This window comes from Coregonus lavaretus (assembly GCF_964263955.1).
Source record: "Coregonus lavaretus genome assembly, chromosome: 1".
Classification (NCBI taxonomy): domain Eukaryota; kingdom Metazoa; phylum Chordata; class Actinopteri; order Salmoniformes; family Salmonidae; genus Coregonus; species Coregonus lavaretus.
Window position 1 is genome coordinate 23249581 of NC_139988.1, and position 23901 is coordinate 23273481.

A 23901-nucleotide genomic window follows, 5' to 3' on the forward strand; every position below is an offset into this window, starting at 1 on the left:
ACTTTTTCCACATTTTGTTAAGTTACAGCCTTTTATTCTAAAATTGATTAAACTAAAAAATGTCCTCATCAATCTACACACAATATCCTATAATGACAAAGCAAAAACTGATTTTCAGAAATGTTTGCAATTTATATATATATTTGTTTAAATACCTTATTGACATAAGTATTCAGACCCTTTGCTATGACACTCGAAATTGAGCTCAGGTGCATCCTGTTTCCATTGATCATCCTTGAGATGTTTCTACAACTTGATTGGAGTCCACCTGTGGTAAATTCAATTGATTGGACATGATTTGGAAAGGCACACATCTGTCTATATAAGGTCCCACAGTTGACAGTGCACGTCAGAGCAAAAAAAAACAAGCCATGAGGTCGAAGGAATTGTCCGTAGAGCGCCGAGACAGGATTGTGTCGAGGCACAGATCTGGGGAAGGGTACCAAAAAAAGTCTGCAGCATTGAAGGTCCCCAAGAACACAGTGGCCTCCATCATTCTTAAATGGAAAAAGTTTGGAACCACCAAGACTCTTCCTAGAGCTGGCCGCCCGGCCAAACTGAGCAATCGGGGGAGAAGGGCCTTGGTCAGGGAGGTGACCAAGAACCCAATGGTCACTCTGAAAGAGCTCCAGAGTTCCTCTTTGGAGATAGGAGAACCTTCCAGAAGGACAACCATCTCTGGAGCACTCCACCAATCAGGCCATTATGATAGAGTGGCCAGACGGAAGCCACTCCTCAGTAAAAGGCACATGTCAGCCCACTTGGAGTTTGCCAAAAGGCACCTAAAGGACTCAGACCATGAGAAACAAGATTATCTGGTCTGATGGAATCAAGATTGAACTCTTTGGCCTGAATGCCAAGCGTCATGTCTGTCGGAAACCTGGCACCATCCCTACGGTGAAGCATGGTGGTGGCAGCATCATGCTGTGGAGATGTTTTTCAGCGGCAGGGACTGGGAGACTAGTCAGGATCGAGGGAAAGATGAAGGGAGCAAAGTACAGAGAGATCTTTGATGAAAACCTGCTCCAGAGCTCTCAGGACCTCAGACTGGGGCGAAGGTTCACCTTCCAAAAGGACAACACAGGAGTGGCTTTGGGACAAGTCTCTGAATGTCCTTGAGTGGCCCAGCCAGAGCCCGGACTTGAACCCAATCAAACATCTCTGGAGAGACCTGAAAATAGCTGTGCAGCAACGCTCCCCATCCAACCTGACAGAGCTTGAGAGGATCTGCAGAGAAAAATGGGAGAAACTCCCCAAATACAGGTGTGCCAAGCTTGTTACGTCATACCCAAGAAGACTGGAGGCTGTAATCGCTGCCAAAGGTGCTTCAACAAAGTACTGAGTAAAGGGTCTGTATACTTCTGTTAATGTGATATTTCCATTTGTTATTTTTAATACATTTGCAAACATTTCACAAAACCTGTTTATGCTTTGTCATTATGGGGTATTGTGTGTAGATTGAAGAGGGGGAGAAAACAATTTCATCAATTTTAGAACAAGGCTGTAACCTAATAAAATGTGGAAAAAGTCAAAGAGTCTGAATACTTTCCGAATGCACTGTAGATACAGTAGACATACACATTCACATCATAGCCCTCTTGTACAAAATCCAGTTGTTTTTTTATTCAACGTGTGGCATGCAAGTAGTTTACTCCTGAGTTGAAAACATGTTTGAAAGACAAAAGCCAATGAAACATGCTTTAGAGACTAATAAGTTAAGGATCAGTAAGAATAAACAAGAAATCTAGTGCAGCGTCATTCACACCTTAGGTTCAGAGTCTACCACTGTGCACTACTGACCTACCTCTCGTTGGTTACTCGTCCTCCTAAACTCATATTATTGACTTCCAAAACGAGGTCGCCTGTTCTAAGCCGCCCTGGAACAGAGAGAGATAAAGAGCATTTTGCCATCATCAGCAATAGAGGTTGTTTATCAACTAGGGCTGTCAAACGATACAAAAAAAATATAGAGTTAATTACATGTTTTTCTGTGCAATTAATTCAATTAATCGCGCTACATTGGGTTGTAGGAATAATATATTTTGATTATAGGGGAAGAAAACACATAATAAACTCTATTCTAAGACAATAACAACAGCTCAGCCAGGTCTGAGTTCGTGTAAAATATAATACAGCTATTAAATATAGCCTAGGCTACTTATCCATGTTCTTCAACATTAAGTAGTCACAAGCTGCTACTACTAGAATTGGGATAATTTGCTTAAAGTAACTGTCCAGGGAAAATTGCACTTATAAAAGTTCATATTCTGTTAACTCATACCCAAATAATGTTGTTGACTCATCATATACTCGTGTTTGTGGCCAAAGCATAAATTGGAGAAAAAACACTTGGAAAAACTCAACCTCAAACTTGTATCTCAAACAGACCGTTTAAAAAATGGTTGCTATTTCCTCATAGAGGATGACGTCTGAGGAGGATAAGCTGGCCAATCAGCGGTCTACTCACGTTAATGACCGGTATACGCCCACCCCATTCTGTTGTTGAAAAGCAGATTTTTAACATACTTAATAAATACAAAATTGGAAGGAAAACTATTTCACTCATATTTTAATTTACTATTGTATTTCATAGAAATGTGGAAACACTGGATTGTTACTTTAAATCTTTTGACCTGAGAACTACATCAAAAACAGTAGCTAAATGGAATGGATGTTCTGTTCTGATTAAATCAAGAGGCATTCAGCCATGGCATTGTAAACATTCTCGTTTGGTTAGCTAGCTAGCAAACGTTAGCATAACTAGCTGCCAGGGTTTCCTCCTGCAGTTGGACCTCTATTTTTCAACCATCAGCCCGGTTCCATTGGGTCGAGAGAAGGTGTCCGCCCTTGTCTCCTGCCTCTCGGGGAAAGCCTTGGAGTGGGTCAACGTGGTCTAGAGTGAAGGAGGAGACGCGTTCCAGGAAGTCTTCTCGCCTCTTCCAGGCAGTCTTTGATCACCCCCCCCAAAGGAAGAGAGGCAGGCGAGCGGCTGGTCCATCTGAGGCAGGGGACGAGGACCGCGCAGGACTTTGCCCTGGAGTTTAGAACTCTAGCGGCTGGGTCCGGGTGGAATGAGCGGGCCCTCATTGACCGCTTCCGGTGCAGCCTGCGAGAGGACGTCCGAAGGGAGCTAGCCTGCCGGGATACCACGTTGACCTTCAACCAACTGGTGGACATGGCCACCCGGTTGGACAACTTACTGGCTTCGAGAGGACGTCCTGGAAGGGTCCTGCCCATTTCACCCCCCCTCAACCCGGATCATGTTACAATGGAGCTGGGTGGTGCAGCGATCTGGGAGAACAGAGGACGACAGATCCAATGTAACTCTTGTGGCAAGAAAGGACATACTGCTTCACGCTGTCGACAGAGTTCTTATGGGTCTGGAGGCGGAAGGCAGGGCACTCTCGCGTCACTCCAGGTAGCACAAACCCACACTCATTCAGAGCCCTGTGCTGCGCACTTCACCAGCCACGTCCACTTCCCTGATTACACAGTAGTTCCCCAGTGTAAGGCGCTGGTCGATTCAGGCGCAGCTGGGAACTTTATGGACAGGTCTTTAGCTAATAGTCTATGTATTACATTGGTTCCCCTACCCATTCCATTGCCCATCAAAGCACTTGACAGTCGACCATTAGGGTCAGGTTTTGTTAGGGAGGTTACAGCACCAGTCACTATGATTAAGCAGGAGACCCATAGGGAGCAAATCACCTTTATATTATTGAGTCCCCTGATTTCCCTGTTGTGTTGGGCCTTCCCTGGCTAGCACTACACGATCCCACCTTGTCATGGCCGCAGAGGGTTCTCACAGGGTGGTCGCGAGAGTGGAAAGTCCAGACACAACCTCCACCGTGTGCATTCCCCCCGAATACCTCGACTTGGCGCACGCGTTTTCCAAAACGCATACGACCAAATTACCATCCCATCGGGCGGGGGATTGCGCGACAAATCTCAGAGTCATGTACAGTGGGGAAAAAAAGTATTTAGTCAGCCACCAATTGTGCAAGTTCTCCCACTTAAAAAGATGAGAGAGGCCTGTAATTTTCATCATAGGTACACGTCAACTATGACAGACAAAATGAGGAAAAAAAATCCAGAAAACACATTGTAGGATTTCTTATGAATTTATTTGCAAATTATATATATTCACCCGTCTAATATTACACCTCAGTGAGCACAGCAAAGCGCGTGTGTGTGTTGCGCTTAAAAGGGTCCGTGCGGAAACAGACTTTTGGGTGAAGAAATGGAGATGCGATTAACTGCTTCAAAAACATCTACGGCATTAAAAATTTCAAAAGTTAACTTCAATTAACACTTTAACTTTGACAGTCTTATTATCAACATAGCAGTAAATGAGACAAAACAAAAGCAAAACAAAAAAACAACAACAACCAGACATTAACGTACCATCCTGAGCAGCCAGACCTCCCGGTAACACCCGCTTGATGAAGATCCCAAACTCCTCCCGTGTTTGATCTCTGTAGCCACCTATGATTTTCACCCCTGGATGAGAAACAAGAGACAGAAGTAAGGTTAACAATTTATATGAACCACCAGTGGATAAAGTCTATAGGGCCTTCTATCAAGCAGATAGTACATTTAGGGCAATTGCGAGGTACAATATCGAAGCTGCCATTATTTAGAATGTTGCAGTGTGTTAGCTAGTTTTTGCGGGGGGAAATGTCGCCCTTAGACTTTATATAATAAACATTTATTACTAGAGCCAAGAGTTTTTCCTACATAACCTGACCAGGGAAACCACTGGGCCCCAGTTATAGCTTTATAAAACATATACAGTTGAAGTCGGAAGTTTACATACACCTTAGCCAAATACATTTAAACTCAGTTTTTCACAATTCCTGACATTTAATCCTAGTAAAAATTCCCTGTCTTAGGTCAGTTAGGATCACCACTTTATTTTAAGAATGTGAAATGTCAGAATATTAGTAGAGAGAATGATTTATTTCATTTCTTTCATCACATTCCCAGTGGGTCAGAAGTTTACATACACTCAATTAGTATTTGGTAGCATTGCCTTTAAATTGTTTAACTTGGGTCAAACGTTTCGGGTAGCCTTCCACAAGCTTCCCACAATAAGTTGGGTGAATTTTGGCCCATTCCTCCTGACAGAGCTGGTGTAACTGAGTCAGGTTTGTAGGCCTCCTTGCTCGCACACGCTTTTTCAGTTCTGCCCACATATTTTCTATAGGATTGAGGTAAGGGCTTTGTGATGGCCACTCCAATACCTTGACTTTGTTGTCCTTAAGCCATTTTGTCACAACTTTGGAAGTATGCTTGGGGTCATTGTCCATTTGGAAGACCCATTTCCGACCAAGCTTTAACTTCCTGACTGATGTCTTGAGATGTTGCTTCAATATATCTACATAATTGTCCTTCCTCATGATGCCTTCCTATTTTGTGAAGTGCACCAGTCCCTCCTGCAGCAAAGCACCCCCACAGCATGATGCTGCCACCCCCGTGCTTCACGGTTGGGATGGTGTTCTTCGGCTTGCAAGCGTTCCCCTTTTTCCTCCAAACATAACAATGGTCATTATGGCCAAATAGTTCTATTTTTGTTTTATCAGACCAGAGGACATTTCTCCAAAAAGTATGATTTTTGTCCTCATGTGCAGTTGCAAACCGTAGTCTGGCTTTTTTATGGCTGTTTTGGAGCATTGGCTTCTTCCTTGCTGAGCGGCCTTTCAGGTTATGTCGATATAGGACTTGTTTTACTGTGGATATAGATACTTTTGTACCTGTTTCCTCCAGCATCTTCACAAGGTCCTTTGCTGTTGTTCTGGGATTGATTTGCACTTTTCGCACCAAAGTACGTTCATCTCTAGGAGACAGATCCCGTCTCCTTCCTGAGCGGTATGACGGCTGCATGGTCCCATGGTGTTTATACTTGCGTACTATTGTTTGTACAGATGAATGTGGTACCTTCAGGCGTTTGGAAATTGCTCCCAAGGATGAACCAGACTTGTGGAGGTCTACAATTTCTTTTCTGAGGTCTTGGCTGATTTCTTTTCATTTTCCCACGATGTCAAACAAAGAGGCACTGAGTTTTAAGGTAGGCCTTGAAATACATCCACAGGTACACCTCCAATTGACTCAAATGATGTCAATTAGCCTATCAGAAGCTTCTAAAGCCATGACATCATTTTCTGGAATTTTCCAAGCTGTTTAAAGGCACAGTCAACTTAGTGTATGTAAACTTCTGACCCACTGGAATTGTGATACAGTGAATTATAATTGAAATAATCTGTCTGTAAACAACTGTTGGAAAAATTACTTGTGTCATGCACAAAGTAGATGTCCTAACCGACTTGCCAAAACTATAGTTTGTTAACAAGAAATTTGTGGAGTGGTTGAAAAACGAGTTTTAATGACTCCAACCTAAGTGTATGTAAACTTCCGACTTCAAATGTATACACTCACTGTAGCTACATGTATTCATAATGCACATCACATAAGAGGTCAAGTTCTATACTGACCCAGTCCTTTCTTGCAGTCACAGAACTCCAGTCTCTCGATGGCCCGGTTGATGCCGTGAGGTCCCATGATAGTCCTGGAACACACAAACACCTCCTCTGTCACGTCATCCCAACGTTTACCATTTGACAAATAAATATTAAGCCCTTCCTCGTCGACGGAGAAAGAAGAAGACTTATGATGGATAGAGGGAGAGAATGGAAGAGTTAAAGGAAGAGAGAAAGCAAGAGAGAAAGAGTGGACACCTCTCACAGTCACAGGGTTCGTCGAATGAGCTTTCATCTTCGGTCTCGAGATGTAATTGAATCATTGTCCAAAGAATTTCGTTAGAATAGGTTCCCAGAGCGACACCAATTAGTTCCATAACCAGCTGTGGACTGGCTTTAGAGACGAGCTGGGATGAGATGTGTCAGGAGCTGCCGCAAGAGTGTGCAGAGAGAGTGTGTGTAGGAAGTGTGTGTGGGCGTCCAGAGCAGCTGCAAGTGTGTGTGGAGAGTTTGAGGTGAGAGTGTGTGAGGTGGGTGTGTGTGTCGGTGCGTTGGGAGTGTATGTGGGGTCAGAAGCAGCCGCCAGACACAGACTGACAGGGTTTTAGCATCAGGGGAAAACAAAAATACAATGTCTCATCTCTTCACAGGGAATTTGACTGGCAGCATCACATCAGCTCAGGCTGTCCAGACCAATCTCCCTCTGAGCCATTCTCAGCATTAAAATGCACCATATGACAGTAATAACCAAGGACTTAGCCCAATCTGAAAAGAAGATTTGTTGTTGAGAATTAATGCCATTATGCTGGTACATTGTACAAGGTCAGAAGTTTTTCCAGGACAGCTCATGTGATCAGGGAAAAGTCTTCGTTGCCCTAATGATTTAATATAGTAAGGGCCAGGAGTTTCTTTCTGAATCCGTCAACAGGAAAAATTCCTGGCCTTATACTGTATACAGTATGAGTACTTCAGTCGATATCTCCCCCCAGGGAAAGAAAACGTGTGCCTGTGTGTGTGTGTGTGTGTGTGTGTGTAAGTTTCATTGCAAGCTGCGTCACCGATAGGAGTAAATAGGTTACAGCAGCAAAGAGCTTCTAGATCTTTTCAATTATGAAAAAGTAATTACAGTCTAAACAGGTGCATTAGGTATTGGAACACACTGCTGCCAATCTGCAGACCTGGGAGGACAGGACAGGGCAGGCAAGGTAATCCTCTGGACAGACACACAGGAAGAAGCAGAGGACAAAGGCTTTGGGCTCAAACTAGGGCATTGGATGACTACAGTCAATACAATTGTTTCAAACGTAGTGTACACACAGACGTTGACGTCAGGTGCATTTTAGGTGCTGAATGAAGGGTGAAAATATGTATTTTCCAGACATCAAAAATACATATTTTCCGGACGTTGAAAATAAGCATTTTCCGGACTTTGAAATCAGGTGCATTTTACGTGCTAAGTGAAAATACATATTTTCCGGACATCAAAAATACATATTTTCCGGACATCAAAAATACGTATTTTCTGGACATTGAAAATACATCATTTACAGATGTTGAAAATACGTATTTTTCGGTCATTGATTCTATGGCCAAATTTCAACTGCACATACAGTGCATTCGGAAAGTGTTCAGACTTTTTCCACATTTTGTTAAGTTACAGCCTTATTCTAAAATGGATTAAATAAATACAAATCCTCACCAATCTACACACAATAGCCCATAATGAAAAAGTAAAAACAGGTTTTTAGAATTATTTTGCCTTATTTACATAAGTGTTCAGACCCTTTGCTATGAGACTCGTAAATTGAGCTCAGGTACATCCTGTTTCCATTGATCATCCTTGAGATGTTTCTACAACTTGATTGGAGTCCACCTGTGGTAAATTCAATTAATTGGACAGGATTTGGAAAGGCACACATCTGTCTATATAAGGTCCCACAGTTGACAGTGCATGTCAGAGCAAAAACCAAGCCACGAGGTCGAAGGAATTGTCCGTAGAGCTCCGAGACAGGATTGTGTCAAGGCACAGATCTGGGAAGGTCCCCAAGAACACAGTGGCCTCCATCATTCTTAAATGGAAGAAGTTTGGAACCACCAAGACTCTTCCTAGAACTGGCCTCCCGGCCAAACTGAGCAATCGGGGGAGAAGGGCATTGGTCAGGGAGGTGACCAAGAACCGGATGGTCACTCTGACAGAGCTCCAGAGTTCCTCTGTGGAGATGGGAGAACCTTCCAGAAGGACAACCATCTCTGCAGCACTCCACCCATCAGGCATTTATGGTAGAGTGGCCAGAAGAAAGCCACTCCTCAGTAAAAGGCACATGACAGCCCGCTTGGAGTTTGCCAAAAGGCACCTAAAGGACTCAGACCATGAGAAAAAAGATTATCTGGTGTGATGAAACCAAGATTGCACTCTTTGGCCTGAATGCCAAGCATCACGTCTGGAGGAAACCTGGCACCATCCCTATGGTGAAGCATGGTGGTGGCAGTATCATGCTGAGGGGATGTTTTTCAGCGGCAGGGACTGGGAGACTAGTCAGGATCGAGGGAAATATGTCGGAGCAAAGTACAGAGAGATCCTTGATGAAAACCTGCTCCAAAGCGCTCAGGACCTCAGACTGGGACAAAGGTTCACCTTCCAACAGGACAACGACCCTTTGCACATAGCCAAGACAATGCAGGAGTGGCTTCGGGACAAGTCTCTGAATGTCCTTGAGTGGCCCAGCCAGAGCCAGGACTTGAACCCGATCTAACATCTCTGGAGAGACCTGAAAATAGCTGTGCAGTGACACTCCTCATCCAACCTGACAGAGCTTAAGAGGATCTGCAGAGAAGAATGGGAGAAACTCCCCAAATAAAGGTGTGCCAAGCTTGTAGCATCATCCCCAAGAAGACTTGAGGCTGTAATCGCTGCCAAATGTGCTTCAACAAAGTAGAGTAAAGGGACTGAATACTTATGTAAATGTTTTATTAAAACATTTGCAAACATTTCTAAAAAGCTGTTTTTGCTTTGTCATTATGGGGTATTATATGTAGATGATGGGAAAAAACAATTTAATACATTTTAGATTAAGGCTGTAACGTAACAAAATGTGGAAAAAGTCAAAGGGTCTGAATACTTTCCGAATGCACTGTAAATCCTCAAGGAAGTAAGCATTATGTCACAATATATTTTTTCAAGCCTCTTAATATAGGAAAGAGGAGCCAACTGACTATTGCAACAGAATATATATTCAAATAACTCCCATCTGTCACATGCACTTAAAACTGGCAGCAATGAAGTTCAAAGTAGTCCAAACTACAGAATAAACCAACAATACCATTTCAACTAAATCAAATCAAAGTTTATTTGCCATATACACAGATTAGCAGATGTTAAAGCAGGTGCAGCAAAATGCTTGTGTTTCTAGCTCAAGCAGTGCAGTAAATGTCTAACAGTACAATACTGATACACAAAAAAAAGATGAAACAAGAAATTAAGAAATATCAGAATGAGCAATATCAGAACGAGCAATGTCAGAGTCCGGAATATGAATAGGTGGTGTGTATAGACAGTATCAACAATATATAAGTAGGAAAAATGTATGTACAGCGGTAGTTACAAAGGATGACCTATGTCGAGAATACAGCATGTATTGGGACTGGCGCCGGAGGAGATGGCTAACGTTTTATGGGCTTCTAACCAATTGTGCTATTTTGTGTGTTTTTTCACGTTGTTTGTAACTTATTTTGTACATAATGTTTCTGACACCGTCTCTTATGACCGAAAAGAGCTTCTGGATATCAGAACAGCGATTACTCAACTCGAACTGGACGAAGGTTCTTTCTTTAACGCGAAGGATTTACTCCAGATACCGGACCAGGCCCAAATCCCTGTCATTCGCATAAAGAAAAGATGCCGATACAGGGGACGCAGGTCCGGGTGCCTTGTTAGAATTCGTCGGCTAGTGGGTAACCCACCTCTACCATCAGTCCTATTGGCCAACGTGCAATTATTGGAGAATAAACTGTTCAAAACTATCCTACCAACGGGACATTAAAGTCGTGGCTGAATGACGACATGGATAATATAGACAAGAGGTGGCGGTCTGTGTCTATTTGTCAATAACAGCTGTTGCGCAAAATCAAATATTAAGGAAGTCTCAAGGTTTTGCTCGCCTGAGGTAGAGTAACTCATGATAAGCTGTAGACCACACTATTAACCAAGAGAGTGTTCATCTATATTTTTCGTAGCTGTCTATTTACCACCACAAACCGATGCTGGCACTAAGACCGCACTCAATGAGCTGTATAAAGCCATAAGCAAACAAGAAAATGCTCACCCAGAGGCGGCGCTCCTAGTGGCCGGGGACTTTTATGCAGGGAAACTTAAATCTGTTTTACCTCATGTCTACCAGCATGTTACATGTGCAACCAGAGGAAAAAAAACTTGCATACAAAGCTCTCTCTCGCCCTCCATTTGGCAAATCTGACCATAATTCTATCCTCTTGATTCCTGCTTACAAGCAGGAGGTACCAGTGACTCGCTCAATACGGAAGTGGTCATATGACGCAGATGCTAAGCTACAGGACTGTTTTGCTAGCACAGACTGGAATATGTTCCGGGACTCATCCGATGGCATTGAGGAGTATACCACATCAGTCACCAGCTTCATCAATAAGTGCATCGATGACGTTGTTCCCACAGTGACCGTACGTACATACCCCAACCAGAAGCCATGGATTACAGGCAACATCCGCACTGAGCTAAAGTGTAGAGCTTCCGCTTTCAAGGAGCGGGACTTTAACCCGAACACTTATAAGAAATCCCGCTATAACCTCAGACGAACCATCAAACAGGCAAAGTGTAAATACAGGACTAAGATTGAATCCTACTACACCGGCTCCGACGCTCGTCGGCTGTGGCAGGGCTTGCAAACTATTACGGACTTTTACATATGGTCCTCTGTAGCTCAATTGGTAGAGCATGGCGCTTGTAACGCCAGGGTAGTGGGTTCGATCCCCGGGACCACCCATACGTAAAAAATGTATGCGCACATGACTGTAAGTCGCTTTGGATAAAAGCGTCTGCTAAATGGCATATGGTCCAGACCGGACCAAATCTGAACCAAATATGTATAATTGGTTCAGATTTGGTCTGGATCGAACCAAAAATCTACATCCTTGGACGTTGAAATCAAGGCCGGGCCAGACTGCACCAAAAAAAGACATCCGAACAGGACCAAAAAAAGACGTTGTCGTCGGTAAATGCCCATCAGCTGTCGGTAAATGCACTTCAGCCGTCAGTAAATGCCCATCAGCCGTTTAATCGAATGCCCATCAGCTTGTGCAATGTACCCAGCACTTTTTCAGTATATTTGCCGACCAGACCTTTCACTCATTTGTGCTTTACTTGGATGGCATTATCATGAAAATAAGCCACAATTGGCCACCACAGGTACTGTACTGCACTAGAATCAAGCTCCAGTCCAGTCACTGACTTATAGTTGTTGTTTTCATCAAATATCTCTATATCTGATAGGTTACATCCCACTGGGCACGGACATCAATTCAACGTCTAGTTTTGATTTACATTTAGTTGAGTTGTCAACTAACGTGAATTCAACGTGAAGTCAACAAAACGTTTCACCATGTCATTGTATTTAGGTTAAACGTTGGGTGAAAAAAATGTGAGATTGATGTGGTAAACAGCTGAGGTATGGGGCTGAAAAAAATAGCTATGGATGCAAGGACTGACCATCTATCAGATTTAAATTATATTTTTAACCATGTGTTGAGGCTATACGGCAGGGGTGTCAAACTGTATAGAAATTATAATGGACCTACATTCATACAGTTTATTGACTGTGTCCAGCTCGCTAACTCAATATACTTTAAAATGACAAAAAACTAATCGAAACTGTGTAGAAATGATAATGGACCTACATTCATACAGTTTATTGACTGTGTCCAGCTCACTAATAATCACCGAAATGAAAGCTAAACAGTCAGGGAGCATTGAAAATTCCCAAAATGATGGATAGAGGACTATATGTAGCAGATTTTGACGCAAAGAATTATAACTAATTTTCAGTGCGACCCTCCGGACCTCGTTGAAGACCGCGGTCCCCAGGGCAAAATGAGTTTGACACCCCAGCTAAACAGTGTTTGTTTACAATTACATTATTTACAAACATTGGAGTAAAAAAAGCTTATATTTTTAGTTCAGATGGGGTAAAACTAAGCTCATGAGGCATTTATAAATTATATTCTTCAAGAATCAATGGCTATATATCATTAATTTAAAAGTAAAAATGGATGTAGCAATCGCAGATTGCCCCTTTAAGTAATAAAGAAATATAGGGAAGATTTATTTATACGGCCTATGTCGGCCCTGCTCAGGACTCTGTATTGAACTGACCATGTAAGTAGCAGTAGAAAAGGGTTCAGCAAGAGGTTCGACATTCCAGATTTAGGAAGAGCTGACCTGGTTTTCTGACTTTCCTCTCCTTTCTCTCCCCCTCTCATCTGCCTCTTCTTTCCATTCCTATTGATACCCTTCCCCTCCCCTCCTCTCATTTCATCATTACCACCTCCTTTTCCTGTCTTTTATTTTCCTCTCCTGTCTTCCCTCCTCTCTCCTTATCTCCTCTTCTCTCCTTCTCTCCACCCCTACCCTTCCATCCTTTCCTCTCCTGTCATTTCTGTTCTCCTCCAGCCCCTCCACCTTTCCCTTCCCATTGTGTCCTCTCCGCTCTCTTCTGCTGTTCCCCATCCCCTGCCCCCTTCACAACAAAAGCCCACATTTCTAAATTTAGCCCAGGAGATTACACTGACCAATAGACAATGACCAAGACGGACAGTCACTGTCTCCCAAGGCTCATAGCAAGATATCTAAAAAGATTTTGTTCCTGAAACCTACAAAAATACTATTATGAAAACACCCTATAGCCTACATTACCACATATAGAACCCTTTATCAATAAACAGTGAGTGAGTCATTACAGTGAGTGACTGGCGGAGTAGCGACGAAACAGTTAAAACAACAATTCAACTTATCACTTAATAGATCTTCCCTTCTTCCTCCTGCTGCAACGGTAATATAGTAATACAGGATAGGTCAGGACCGGTCACAGGGCTCCAGCTGCTATAGGCTATTTATGAACCTCTGTCTATAGCAGGTTTGGGCAACTGGTGGCCCGCCCCCCTTTTGTAGGCCTGCGGACCAAATTCCAACCATAATAATAATAATAATAATAATAATAATAATAATAATAATAATAATAATATACAGTGAGGGAAAAAAGTATTTGATCCCCTGCTGATTTTGTACGTTTGCCCACTGACAAAGAAATGATCAGTCTATAATTTTAATGGTAGGTTTATTTGAACAGTGAGAGACAGAATAACAACAAAAAACTCCAGACAAACGCATGTAAAAAATGTTATGAATTGATTTGCATTTTAATGAGGGAAATAAGTATTTTACCCCCTCTCAATCAGAAAGATTTCTGGCTCCCAGGTGTCTTTTATACAGGTAACGAGCTGAGATTAGGAGCACACTCTTAAAGGGAGTTCTCCTAATCTCAGCTTGTTACCTGTATAAAAGACACCTGACCACAGAAGCAATCAATCAATCAGATTCCAAACTCTCCACCATGGCCAAGAACAAAGAGCTCTCCAAGGATGTCAGGGACAAGATTGTAGACCTACACAAGGCTGGAATGGGCTACAAGACCATCGCCAAGCAACTTGGTGAGAAGGTGACAACAGTTGGTGCGATTATTTGCAAATGGAAGAAACACAAAATAACTGTCAATCTCCCTCAGCCTGGGGCTCCATGCAAGATCTCACCTCGTGGAGTTGCAATGATCATGAGAACGGTGAGGAATCAGCCCAGAACTACACGGGAGGATCTTGTCAATGATCTCAAGGCAGCTGGGACCATAGTCACCAAGAAAACAACTGGTAACACACTACGCCGGACTGAAATCCTGCAGCGCCCGCAAGGTCCCCCTGCTCAAGAAAGCACATATACATGCCCGTCTGAAGTTTGCCAATGAACATCTGAATGATTCAGAGGAGAACTGGGTGAAAGTGTTGTGGTCAGATGAGACCAAAATGGAGCTCTTTGGCATCAACTGCCTATGACCCCAAGAACACCATCCCCACCGTCAAACATGGAGGTGGAAACATTATGCTTTGGGGGTGTTTTTCTGCTAAGGGGACAGGACAACTTCACCGCATCAAAGGGACGATGGACGGGGCCATGTACCGTCAAATCTTGGGTGAGAACCTCCTTCCCTCAGCCAGGGCATTGAAAATGGGTTGTGAATGGGTATTCCAGCATGACAATGACCCAAAACACACGGCCAACGCAACAAAGGAGTGGCTCAAGAAGAAACACATTAAGGTCCTGGAATGGCCTAGCCAGTCTCCAGACCTTAATCCCATAGAAAATCTGTGGAGGGAGCTGAAGGTTCGAGTTGCCAAACGTCAGCCTCAAAACCTTAATGACTTGGAGAAGATCTGCAAAGAGGAGTGGAACAAAATCCATCCTGAGATGTGTGCAAACCAGGTGACAACTACAAGAAACGTCTGACCTCTGTGATTGCCAACAAGGGTTTTGCCACCAAGTACTAAGTCATGTTTTCCCTCGTTAAAATGCAAATCAATTTATAACATTTTTGACATGCGTTTTTCTAGATTTTGTTGTTGTTATTCTGTCTCTCACTGTTCAAATAAACCTACCATTAAAATTATAGACTGAACATTTCTTTGTCAGTGGGCAAACGTACAACATCAGCAGGGGTCTGAATGAATGAAATAATGTTATTAAATACTTTTTTCTTTACATAGTTGAATGTGTTGACAACAAAATCACACAAAAATTATCAATGGAAATCAAATGTATCAACCCATGGAGGTCTGGATTTGGAGTCACCCTCAAAATTAAAGTGGAAAACCACACTACAGGCTGATCCAACTTTGATATAATGTCCTTAAAACAAGTCAAAATGAGGCTCAGTAGTGTGTGTGGCCTCCACGTGCCTGTATGACCTCCCTACAACGCCTGGGCATGCTCCTGATGAGGTGGCGGATGGTCTCCTGAGGGATCTCCTCCCAGACCTGGACTAAAGCATCCGCCAACTCCTGGACTGTCTGTGGTGCAACGTGGCGTTGGTGGATGGAGCGAGACATGATGTCCCAGATGTGCTCAATTGGATTCAGGTCTGGGGAACGGGCGGGCCAGTCCATAGCATCAATGCCTTCCTCTTGCAAGAACTGCTGACACACTCCAGCCACATGAGGTCTAGCATTGTCTTGCATTAGGAGGAACCCAGGGCCAACCGCACCAGCATATGGTCTCACAAGGGGTCTGAGGATCTCATCTCGGTACCTAATGGCAGTCAGGCTACCTCTGGCGAGCACATGGAGGGCTGTGCGGCCCCCCAAAGAAATGCCACCCCACACCATGACTGACCCACCGCCAAACCAGTCATGCTGGAGGATGTTGCAGGCAGCAGAACGTTCTCCACGGCATCTCCAGACTCTGTCACGTCTGTCACGTGCTCAGTGTGAACCTGCTTTCATCTGTGAAGAGCACAGGGCGCCAGTGGCGAATTTGCCAATCTTGGTGTTCTCTGGCAAATGCAAATCTCCTGTCTGTCCGGTAAAGCGCTCGAGTGGGCCAACGCTGAGTGGGGAAGAATAGATGCAGCAACTGTAAGTTATGAGGAGTTTACCCGCCGCTTTAGGGCGGTATTCGATCATCCACCAGAGGGGAGAGCGGCGGGTGAGCGTCTATTCCACCTCAGACAGGGGAAGAGGAGCGCACAGGAGTTTGCACTGGACTTAAGGACTCTGGCTGCTGGCGCAGGATGGAATGAGAGGGCCCTCATCGACCACTACCGTTGCAGCTTAAGGAAGGACGTTCGTCGGGAACTGGCCTGCAGGGACACCAACCTTAACTTGGACCAACTGGTGGATATGTCAATCCGACTGGATAACCTGTTGGCCACCCGCGGACGTCTGGATCAGGGGCCGTCCATTACATCCCCCAGCACCTCCGACCCTACCCCTATGGAGCTCGGAGGTGCTACTCTTAGGGAGACCGGTAGAGGGGCCGTCCCCTGCACCAACTGTGGCCGCAGAGGACTCACTGCTGGTCGGTGCTGGGGAGGGTCTTTAAGGAGTCGAGGCAGTAGGCAGAGCACTGGTGGACCGTTTCAGGTGAGTAGGCACCCAACTCACCCAGAGTTCCCTGTTGCGCATATGTGTATAGATGTTGTATTTCCAGAGTTTTCTTCTCATTCCCAGCATAAGGCGCTAGTAGAGTCAGGCGCAGCTGGGAACTTTATTGATCGTCAGTTTACCCGTAGGTTAGGGATTCCTATTGTGCCAGTTGTTGTGCCCTTCCCTATCCATGCCCTAGATAGTCGCCCTTTAGGGTCAGGTCTGATTAGGGAGGTCACAGCTCCACTCTGGATGAAGACGCAGGAGGGGCATGAGGAAAAAATGTGTCTATCTGATTGATTCTCCTGCGTTTCCAGTTGTGTTCGGGCTTCCCTGGTTAACCTCTCATGACCCCACTAATTCATGGCAACAGAGGGCTCTCAAGGGATGGTCAAGTCAGTGCTCGGGGAGGTGTGTAGGTGTTTCCGTAGGGGCAACTACGGTGGAAAGTCCAAACCAGGTTTCCACCATGCACATTCCACCTGAATATGCTGATTTTGGCTCTCGCCTTCTGTAAAAGGAAGGCGACTCAATTACCACCCCATCGACAGGGGGATTGTGCGATAAACCTCCAAGTAGGCGCTGCGCTTCCCCGGAGTCACGTGTATCCTCTGTCACAGGAAGAGACGGCGGCTATGGAAACATATGTCAACGAATCTCTGAGGCAAGGATACATTCGGCCTTCCACTTCCCCTGTGTCATCGAGTTTCTTTTTTGTGAAGAAGAAGGATGGTGGCTTACGCCCGTGCATTGACTACCGTGGTCTTAATCAGATCACTGTAAAATACAGCTATCCACTGCCTCTGATTGCTAGTATGACGGAGTCATTGCATGGGGCGCGCTTCTTCACTAAATTGGATTTCAGGAGCGCGTACAACCTGGTGCGTATCCGGGAGGGAGATGAGTGGAAGACAGCATTCAGTACCACCTCTGGGCACTATGAGTACCTCGTCATGCCATACGGTTTGATGAATGCTCCATCAGTCTTCCAATCCTTTGTTGATGAGATTTTCACCGGAGTACTAGCTACTACCGATCCATGTTTCTATGTTCGACTTGTTTTGTCTTTATTGGTCACACCTGTTTCCCATCATGTAGTTATTTCTTCCCTATTTAACCCTCTGTCTCACACTGTATGTTGTGCGTGTTTGTTCATGTTTTGGTTGTCGTAAGTGAGCGGGTTTGTTCCTCCCTGCGTGGAGGTTTGTTCTTTCTATTACCTACGAGTAAAGTACGTTTTATCGATTAGCTCTGTGTCCTGCGCCTGACTTCGTCCTACCGCATTACACTGACGCCTTGACAATCATTTTAGAATAAGGCTGTAATGTAACAAAATGTGGAAAAGGTCAAGTGGTCTGAATACTTTCCGAATGCACTAATATATACATATATATACAGTACCAGTCAAAAGTTTGGACACACCTACTCATTTAAGGGTTTTTCTTTATTTTTACATTGTAGAATAATAGTGAAGAAATCAAAACTATGAAATAACACATATGGACTCATGTAGTAACCATAAAAGTGTTAAACAAATCAAAATATATTTCATATTTGAGATTCTTGAAATAGCCACCCTTTGCCTTGATGACAGCTTTGCACACTCTTGGCATTCTATCAACCAGCTTAACCTGGAATGCTTTTCCAACAGTCTTGAAGGAGTTCCCACATATGCTGAGCACTTGTTGGCTGCTTTTCCTTCACTCTGCGATCCGACTTATCCCAAACCATCTCAATTTGGTTGAGGTTGGGGGATTGTGGATGCCAGGTCATCTGATGCAGCACTCCATCACTCTCCTTCTTGGTAAAATAGCCCTTACACAGCCTGGAGGTGTGTTGGGTCATTGTCCTGTTGAAAAAAAAATGATAGTCCCACTAAGCCCAAACCAGATGGGATGACGTATCACTGCCGAATGCTGTGGTAGCCATGCTGGTTAAGTGTGTGTTGAATTCTAAATAAATCACAGACAGTGTCACCATCAAAGCACCCCCCCCCCCCCCATACAATAACACCTCCTCCTCCACGCTTTACGGTGGGAACTACACATGCGGAGATCATCCGTTCACCCACACCGCGTCTCACAGACACAGTGGTTTGAACCAACAATCTCCAATTTGGACTCCAGACCAAAGGACAACTTTCCACCGGTCTAATGTCGATTGCTCGTGTTTCTTGGCCCAAGCAGGTCTCTTCTTATTATTGGTGTCCTTTAGTAGTGGTTTCTTTGCAGCAATTTGACTATGAAGGCCTGATTCACATAGTCCCCTATGAACAGTTGATGTTGAGATGTGTCTGTTACTTGAACTCTGAAGCATTTATTTGGGCTGCAATTTCTGAGGCTGGTAACTCTAATTAACTTCTCCTCTGCAGCAGAGGTAACTCTGGGTCTTCCATTCCTGTGGTGGTCCTCATGAGAGCCAGTTTCATCATAGGTCTTGATGTTTTTTGCGACTGCACTCAAAGAAACTTTCAAAGTTCTTGAAATGTTCTGTATTGACTGACCTTCATGTCTTAAAGTAATGACGGACTGCCGTTTCTCTTTGCTTATTTGAGCTGCTCTTGCCATAATATGGACTTGGTCTTTTACCAAATAGGGCTATCTTCTGTATACCCCCCCTACCTTGTCACACCACAACTGATAGGCTCAAACGCATTAAGAAGGAAAGAAATTCCACAAATTAACTTTTAAGAAGGCACACCTGTTAATTGAAATGCATTCCAGGAGACTACCTCATGAAGCTGGTTGAGAGAATGCCAAGAGTGTGCAAAGCTTTCATCAAGGCAAAAGGTGGCTATTTGAATAATCTCAAATATCAAATATATTTTGATTTGTTTAACACTTTCGGAGCTGTATATATATATTTTTTAATCATATCATCTTTGAGAACTAACAACCAGTCAGGGGTAATCTAAAATTCCAAAAATGTCATGGTATAATTTAGATTTTGTTATAATGTTTGAGTCACTCAGATAGCATAAGAACACGGCAAAAGCCATGGCAAAATGTGTAGAATTGCAGGAAACTAGCTTTAAAACTGTAAAATGTTCTCTCTGCCCCATGACAAAATGTGCAGAATTGCAGGAAATTAGCTTCAAAACAGAAAATGTTTGTCTACGCGGCCAAGAGGAGGGCCTATAAAATATTTGGTCGGAGACCGCACCATTGGCCATGCCCACTACCCTCCTCCCCCTACGGTAACTTTGCCACCGCTACTGAAAAAAATCCTAGGGAAAACACTGGTGATTGTTTTCAATCAAAATGGTTAAAAAATATTTTTAAATGCCTTCTTAGCGAGAGCAATTTCTCAAGCAAGATTTTTGCTAGGACTGTCTGGGAGTGGTCTGAGTTGGGAAGGGAAAACTGAAAACTAGCTGTTATTGGCAGAGAGGTTTGGAACTCTTTCTTATTGGTTTATTAGCTCATTTACCGCCTGGTGATGACACCAGGCATGCCAAAACTCCATCCCACCAAAACAGGCTGAAATTGCAGGTGGTCTTTTCAAACCGCTCTTACACTAAAAGGGCATTGTCATCATTTTCACAATTTCACAGTATTATTCCAACCTCATAGTGTAGAAATATATATAAAAAACAGGAGAATCACGTTTTTGACTGCACTGGGACTTTAAAAGAGTGAAGAAGATGAATTAAGCAATAGAGGAAGAAAATGAGAAAGAGGGACATACCAATATAGTAGAGATAGCCCATCAAATCGTTCTGCCTCCTTAGGCAGCAGTGGCATCGCAGGGAAAGAGAAACTGAATCACTCTCTCTCACAAACACACACACACACAAGGACAGAGGGCGATAAACACACACCCAAACACACACACAAAAATATTACAGAGCCATGGAAGATGACAGCAGTCAGTTGTTTGGAGAGAGATGAGATGAGGCGCTAGCAGTTCAAACAGGGTCGGTGCTGTGTAGCTGCAAAGAGAGAGAGAGAGAGAGAGAGAGAGAGAGAGAAAGAGAGAGATTGAAATCCGCCTAGACAGGGAGAGAACAAGCCTGCCTACCTTTACCACTAATCCCTTCTGATACCCGTTAATCACTGGCTCCTCCCCTCACCTCTCCTTCCTCTGTCACTGGGCGTCAGGGAGACACACACGACACACCCACGTACACAATCTAAGAAACACAGCCACAGCCACACACGAACACACACACACACATACTCACCTGAGCTGTACCTCTGTCCAATAAGCTATCGTGGAGAGACAGAGGGACTGAAAGGAGGGAGAACAGAAAAACTACCAACCATGCAATTAGCTATTAGGGAGATGGAATAAAAATGTGTGAAAAACAGAAAGGAAAAGAAAGACAACAATGTTAATCTGAGGTCCCTGTGGAGAGAGAGCCTAATGGGTAATGCTGAACTGCTCTAATTCCATGTGTCTCTGTTTACTACAGCTAGTCATTTACAGGGTGAGTCGATTGACGCACCCGTTGGTCAATCTAATTAACATCATTAAAAAATCCCCATCAAAATCTGTCTGTTTAAGCCTATGGTTTAAACTAGAGATACTGTGATTGGTGTTTTGTATGGGATGCGTCTCAATCCACCACATCCGCCTATGTGGGCCTTTTGCATCTGGAAAGTGGCAGAGCTACAGCGCTGTTTGTCAGACCAAGAGACATCACGAAAATCGGTCTTCTCACAAAAACGTCTGCTTGCGATGAGACTCTCATGGACATGATGGTGTTCTCCGTTTTGCTCTACGACCCCCACAAGTGTCACAGGACTCACCTGAAGATAACCAGTTTAATTCATGAAAGTATGGAAGTAGTTTGTGCCAACAAAAAAAAGGGGTTAAATATGTGCCCAAGAAACAATAATATTTCCTGAGCTTTGTTATATCTTCTATTTGTATTTGTATTTGTAATTATTATGGGTCCCCACCAGTGGCGGTTTTACACGGAGGCCGGGGGAGGCCCGTGCCTCCCTGGAAATTTCCCTGGCCACCCCTGTGGCCCCCCCGTGCTGACCAAATAAAAAATTATGAATTTATAACTATTTTACACGCGAGCGCCAAAAGCGGAACTAATGCAACGCTCTACACGGAAACGTTCTACACGGGTAAATTAGAGTGGCGCACCCGAAGGTCGAAGGTAAGCAAAACGATTTAATATCATAAGTGACTTGTTGTTCTTGCACATAGCCTACATGTTCCTTTTGTTCCTCACACATAAATCAAATCAAGTTTTTAAATGTCTGGTCTCGATTTGTTTAGAAATGTAATCATATCTAAGCAAACTCATCGAAGCAGAAGCAAATATCCAAATGTTAGTAGGCTATCCTTGCTAGGTCTACACAATGTTGTGATGTTAACCACGTAACTTCATCCGTCTTGGCTGTTGCATCGCGATAACAAATACATTTTTAGTAAAGTAATCAACAGGTTATCTGCCTGTGTTAAGTAGGGAGGGATGGTTAGGTAACAAAATGTAATGCATGCCCCTACGTTTTTTCTTCTTCTAATAGTTATCATGAAACGAGGAAGGGACATAAAGTCATTTTTTGCCCCAGCAAACAAAAAAGTTAGATAGAGTTTATGATTTTATTCTTTTGAATTATCTCTGCCAAACATCTATGTACTACAAATCTTCAAGCTCCACAGATGTTTTATGGCATCCACTAAACCTCTTTAGATATTTGTAAATTATACAGTGTGATACCTTTCAACAAAAGTTTATTTTATTTTTTACCAACTATGATTTTTCCTTTTGAAAACAAGCAAAGCAAGAAAAAAAAAGAAACAAAATCACTCCAATCATTGCACACTTGTGTCGTTCAGACTTTGCAGGTCCAGCTTTGACATGATGATCTAACTAACACTAATATTGTAACTAATATTGTAACTGAAATATGTATGATCCTATGATGAGCGATTGCTTACTTCCCTTTCACTCTTAAAAAATTACTGGAAAAAAATGTGTATAAAAAGGTATATGTAGTATATGTTTGTTTAGTGAGCATTCATGCTGTCATTTTTTCCTAATGTGAACTATGGTGGAAATGTGCTGTCCTAAATGGACTTGCCCATATATGTTGTAAAGCCTTTTTTTGTACACCTGCTCATCAACTGACAGTGAAGTACACAAAGACACAGACACACACACAGACACACACAGACACCTGTAATATTCTTGTTTTCATGTTGTTGCTGATATCCATCAGTGTTGTTCATATTGCTACATTGTGTTGACATGATTGTTGCTTTTAAACGAATGTTAACTTAATGTTTATTGTCTGCATCCTATTGGACTACTGGATGTTAATGTGTAACACGTTTCCCTGTTTATGTGCTTTAGCAATACTGTATGTCAATATGGTCATGCTAGTAAAGCCTCTTTGAATTGAATTTCTTTTCTGATTTGGTTTATTTTACCTAAATGGATACAGGGTAGTGTGTTTTGTTTATAAATCACTCAGAAAGTTTTCTTTCTTAAAACAAAATGTGGAATCAACTGTCCACAGTAGTGGGGCTTCCATAAATAGGAAATGGCACATTGTTGTACCCTTTGTTGTATCCTGGAGTTTTGTTCACATTGAATATGAACCCTGTATTTGTACCCTGTACTTTTTATTTTATTTTAATTTTTTTCATTTTTATGGCACTATCTCTCTTGCATCTGCACTCTTGTACAAAATACGTGTTATAATAAATGTCATATGATTTTAAAGTAAAATAAAGTTTATAATCTTTGAATATCATGTGTTGCCAGTTTTTTTATGTGTGCCCCCCTGATTAAACACTGGCCCCTCCTTGGCCCCCCTAGTAAAATGTGTCTAGAACCGCCACTGGTCCCCACTCTTCCTGGGGTCCAGCAAAATTAAGGCAGTTATACATTTTAAAAAATATTACAATGCATTCATAACAGATTTCACAGCACACTAAGTGTGTGCCCTCAGGCCCCTACTCCACTACCACATATCTACAACACAAAATCCATGTGTATGTGTGTGTATAGAGCATATGTTATCGTGTGTGTATGCATGTGTCTGTGCCTATGTTTGTGTTGCTTCACAGTCCTCACTGTTCCATAAGGTGTATTTTTATGTTTTTTAAAATCTGATTCTACTGCTATATAGGACAGACACTTAAAAACCTTATTCCTTATGATTTATTTTTTGACTGTCATATCACAGGATATGTATAGTCCCTGTACCCCTACCTAAATGTACAAATTACCTTGACTAACCTG

At 43.1% G+C, this 23901-nt stretch overlaps 1 protein-coding gene across 1 annotated transcript in view; it reads right to left on the reverse strand.

The window, feature by feature from the left end:
- Positions 1 to 20434, reverse strand: part of LOC311127040 (syntaxin-binding protein 4-like) — a gene marked incomplete at both ends in the record, with an annotated part of 104076 nt that extends 83642 nt beyond the window's left edge. The window contains 4 exons of the mRNA XM_084158789.1: positions 1805 to 1877; positions 4405 to 4500; positions 6492 to 6565; positions 20379 to 20434. Coding sequence (XP_084014915.1) covers positions 1805 to 1877; positions 4405 to 4500; positions 6492 to 6565; positions 20379 to 20434 — 299 coding nt within the window. The remainder of the gene's footprint in view (positions 1 to 1804; positions 1878 to 4404; positions 4501 to 6491; positions 6566 to 20378) is intronic.
- Positions 20435 to 23901: the final 3467 nt, after the last annotated feature.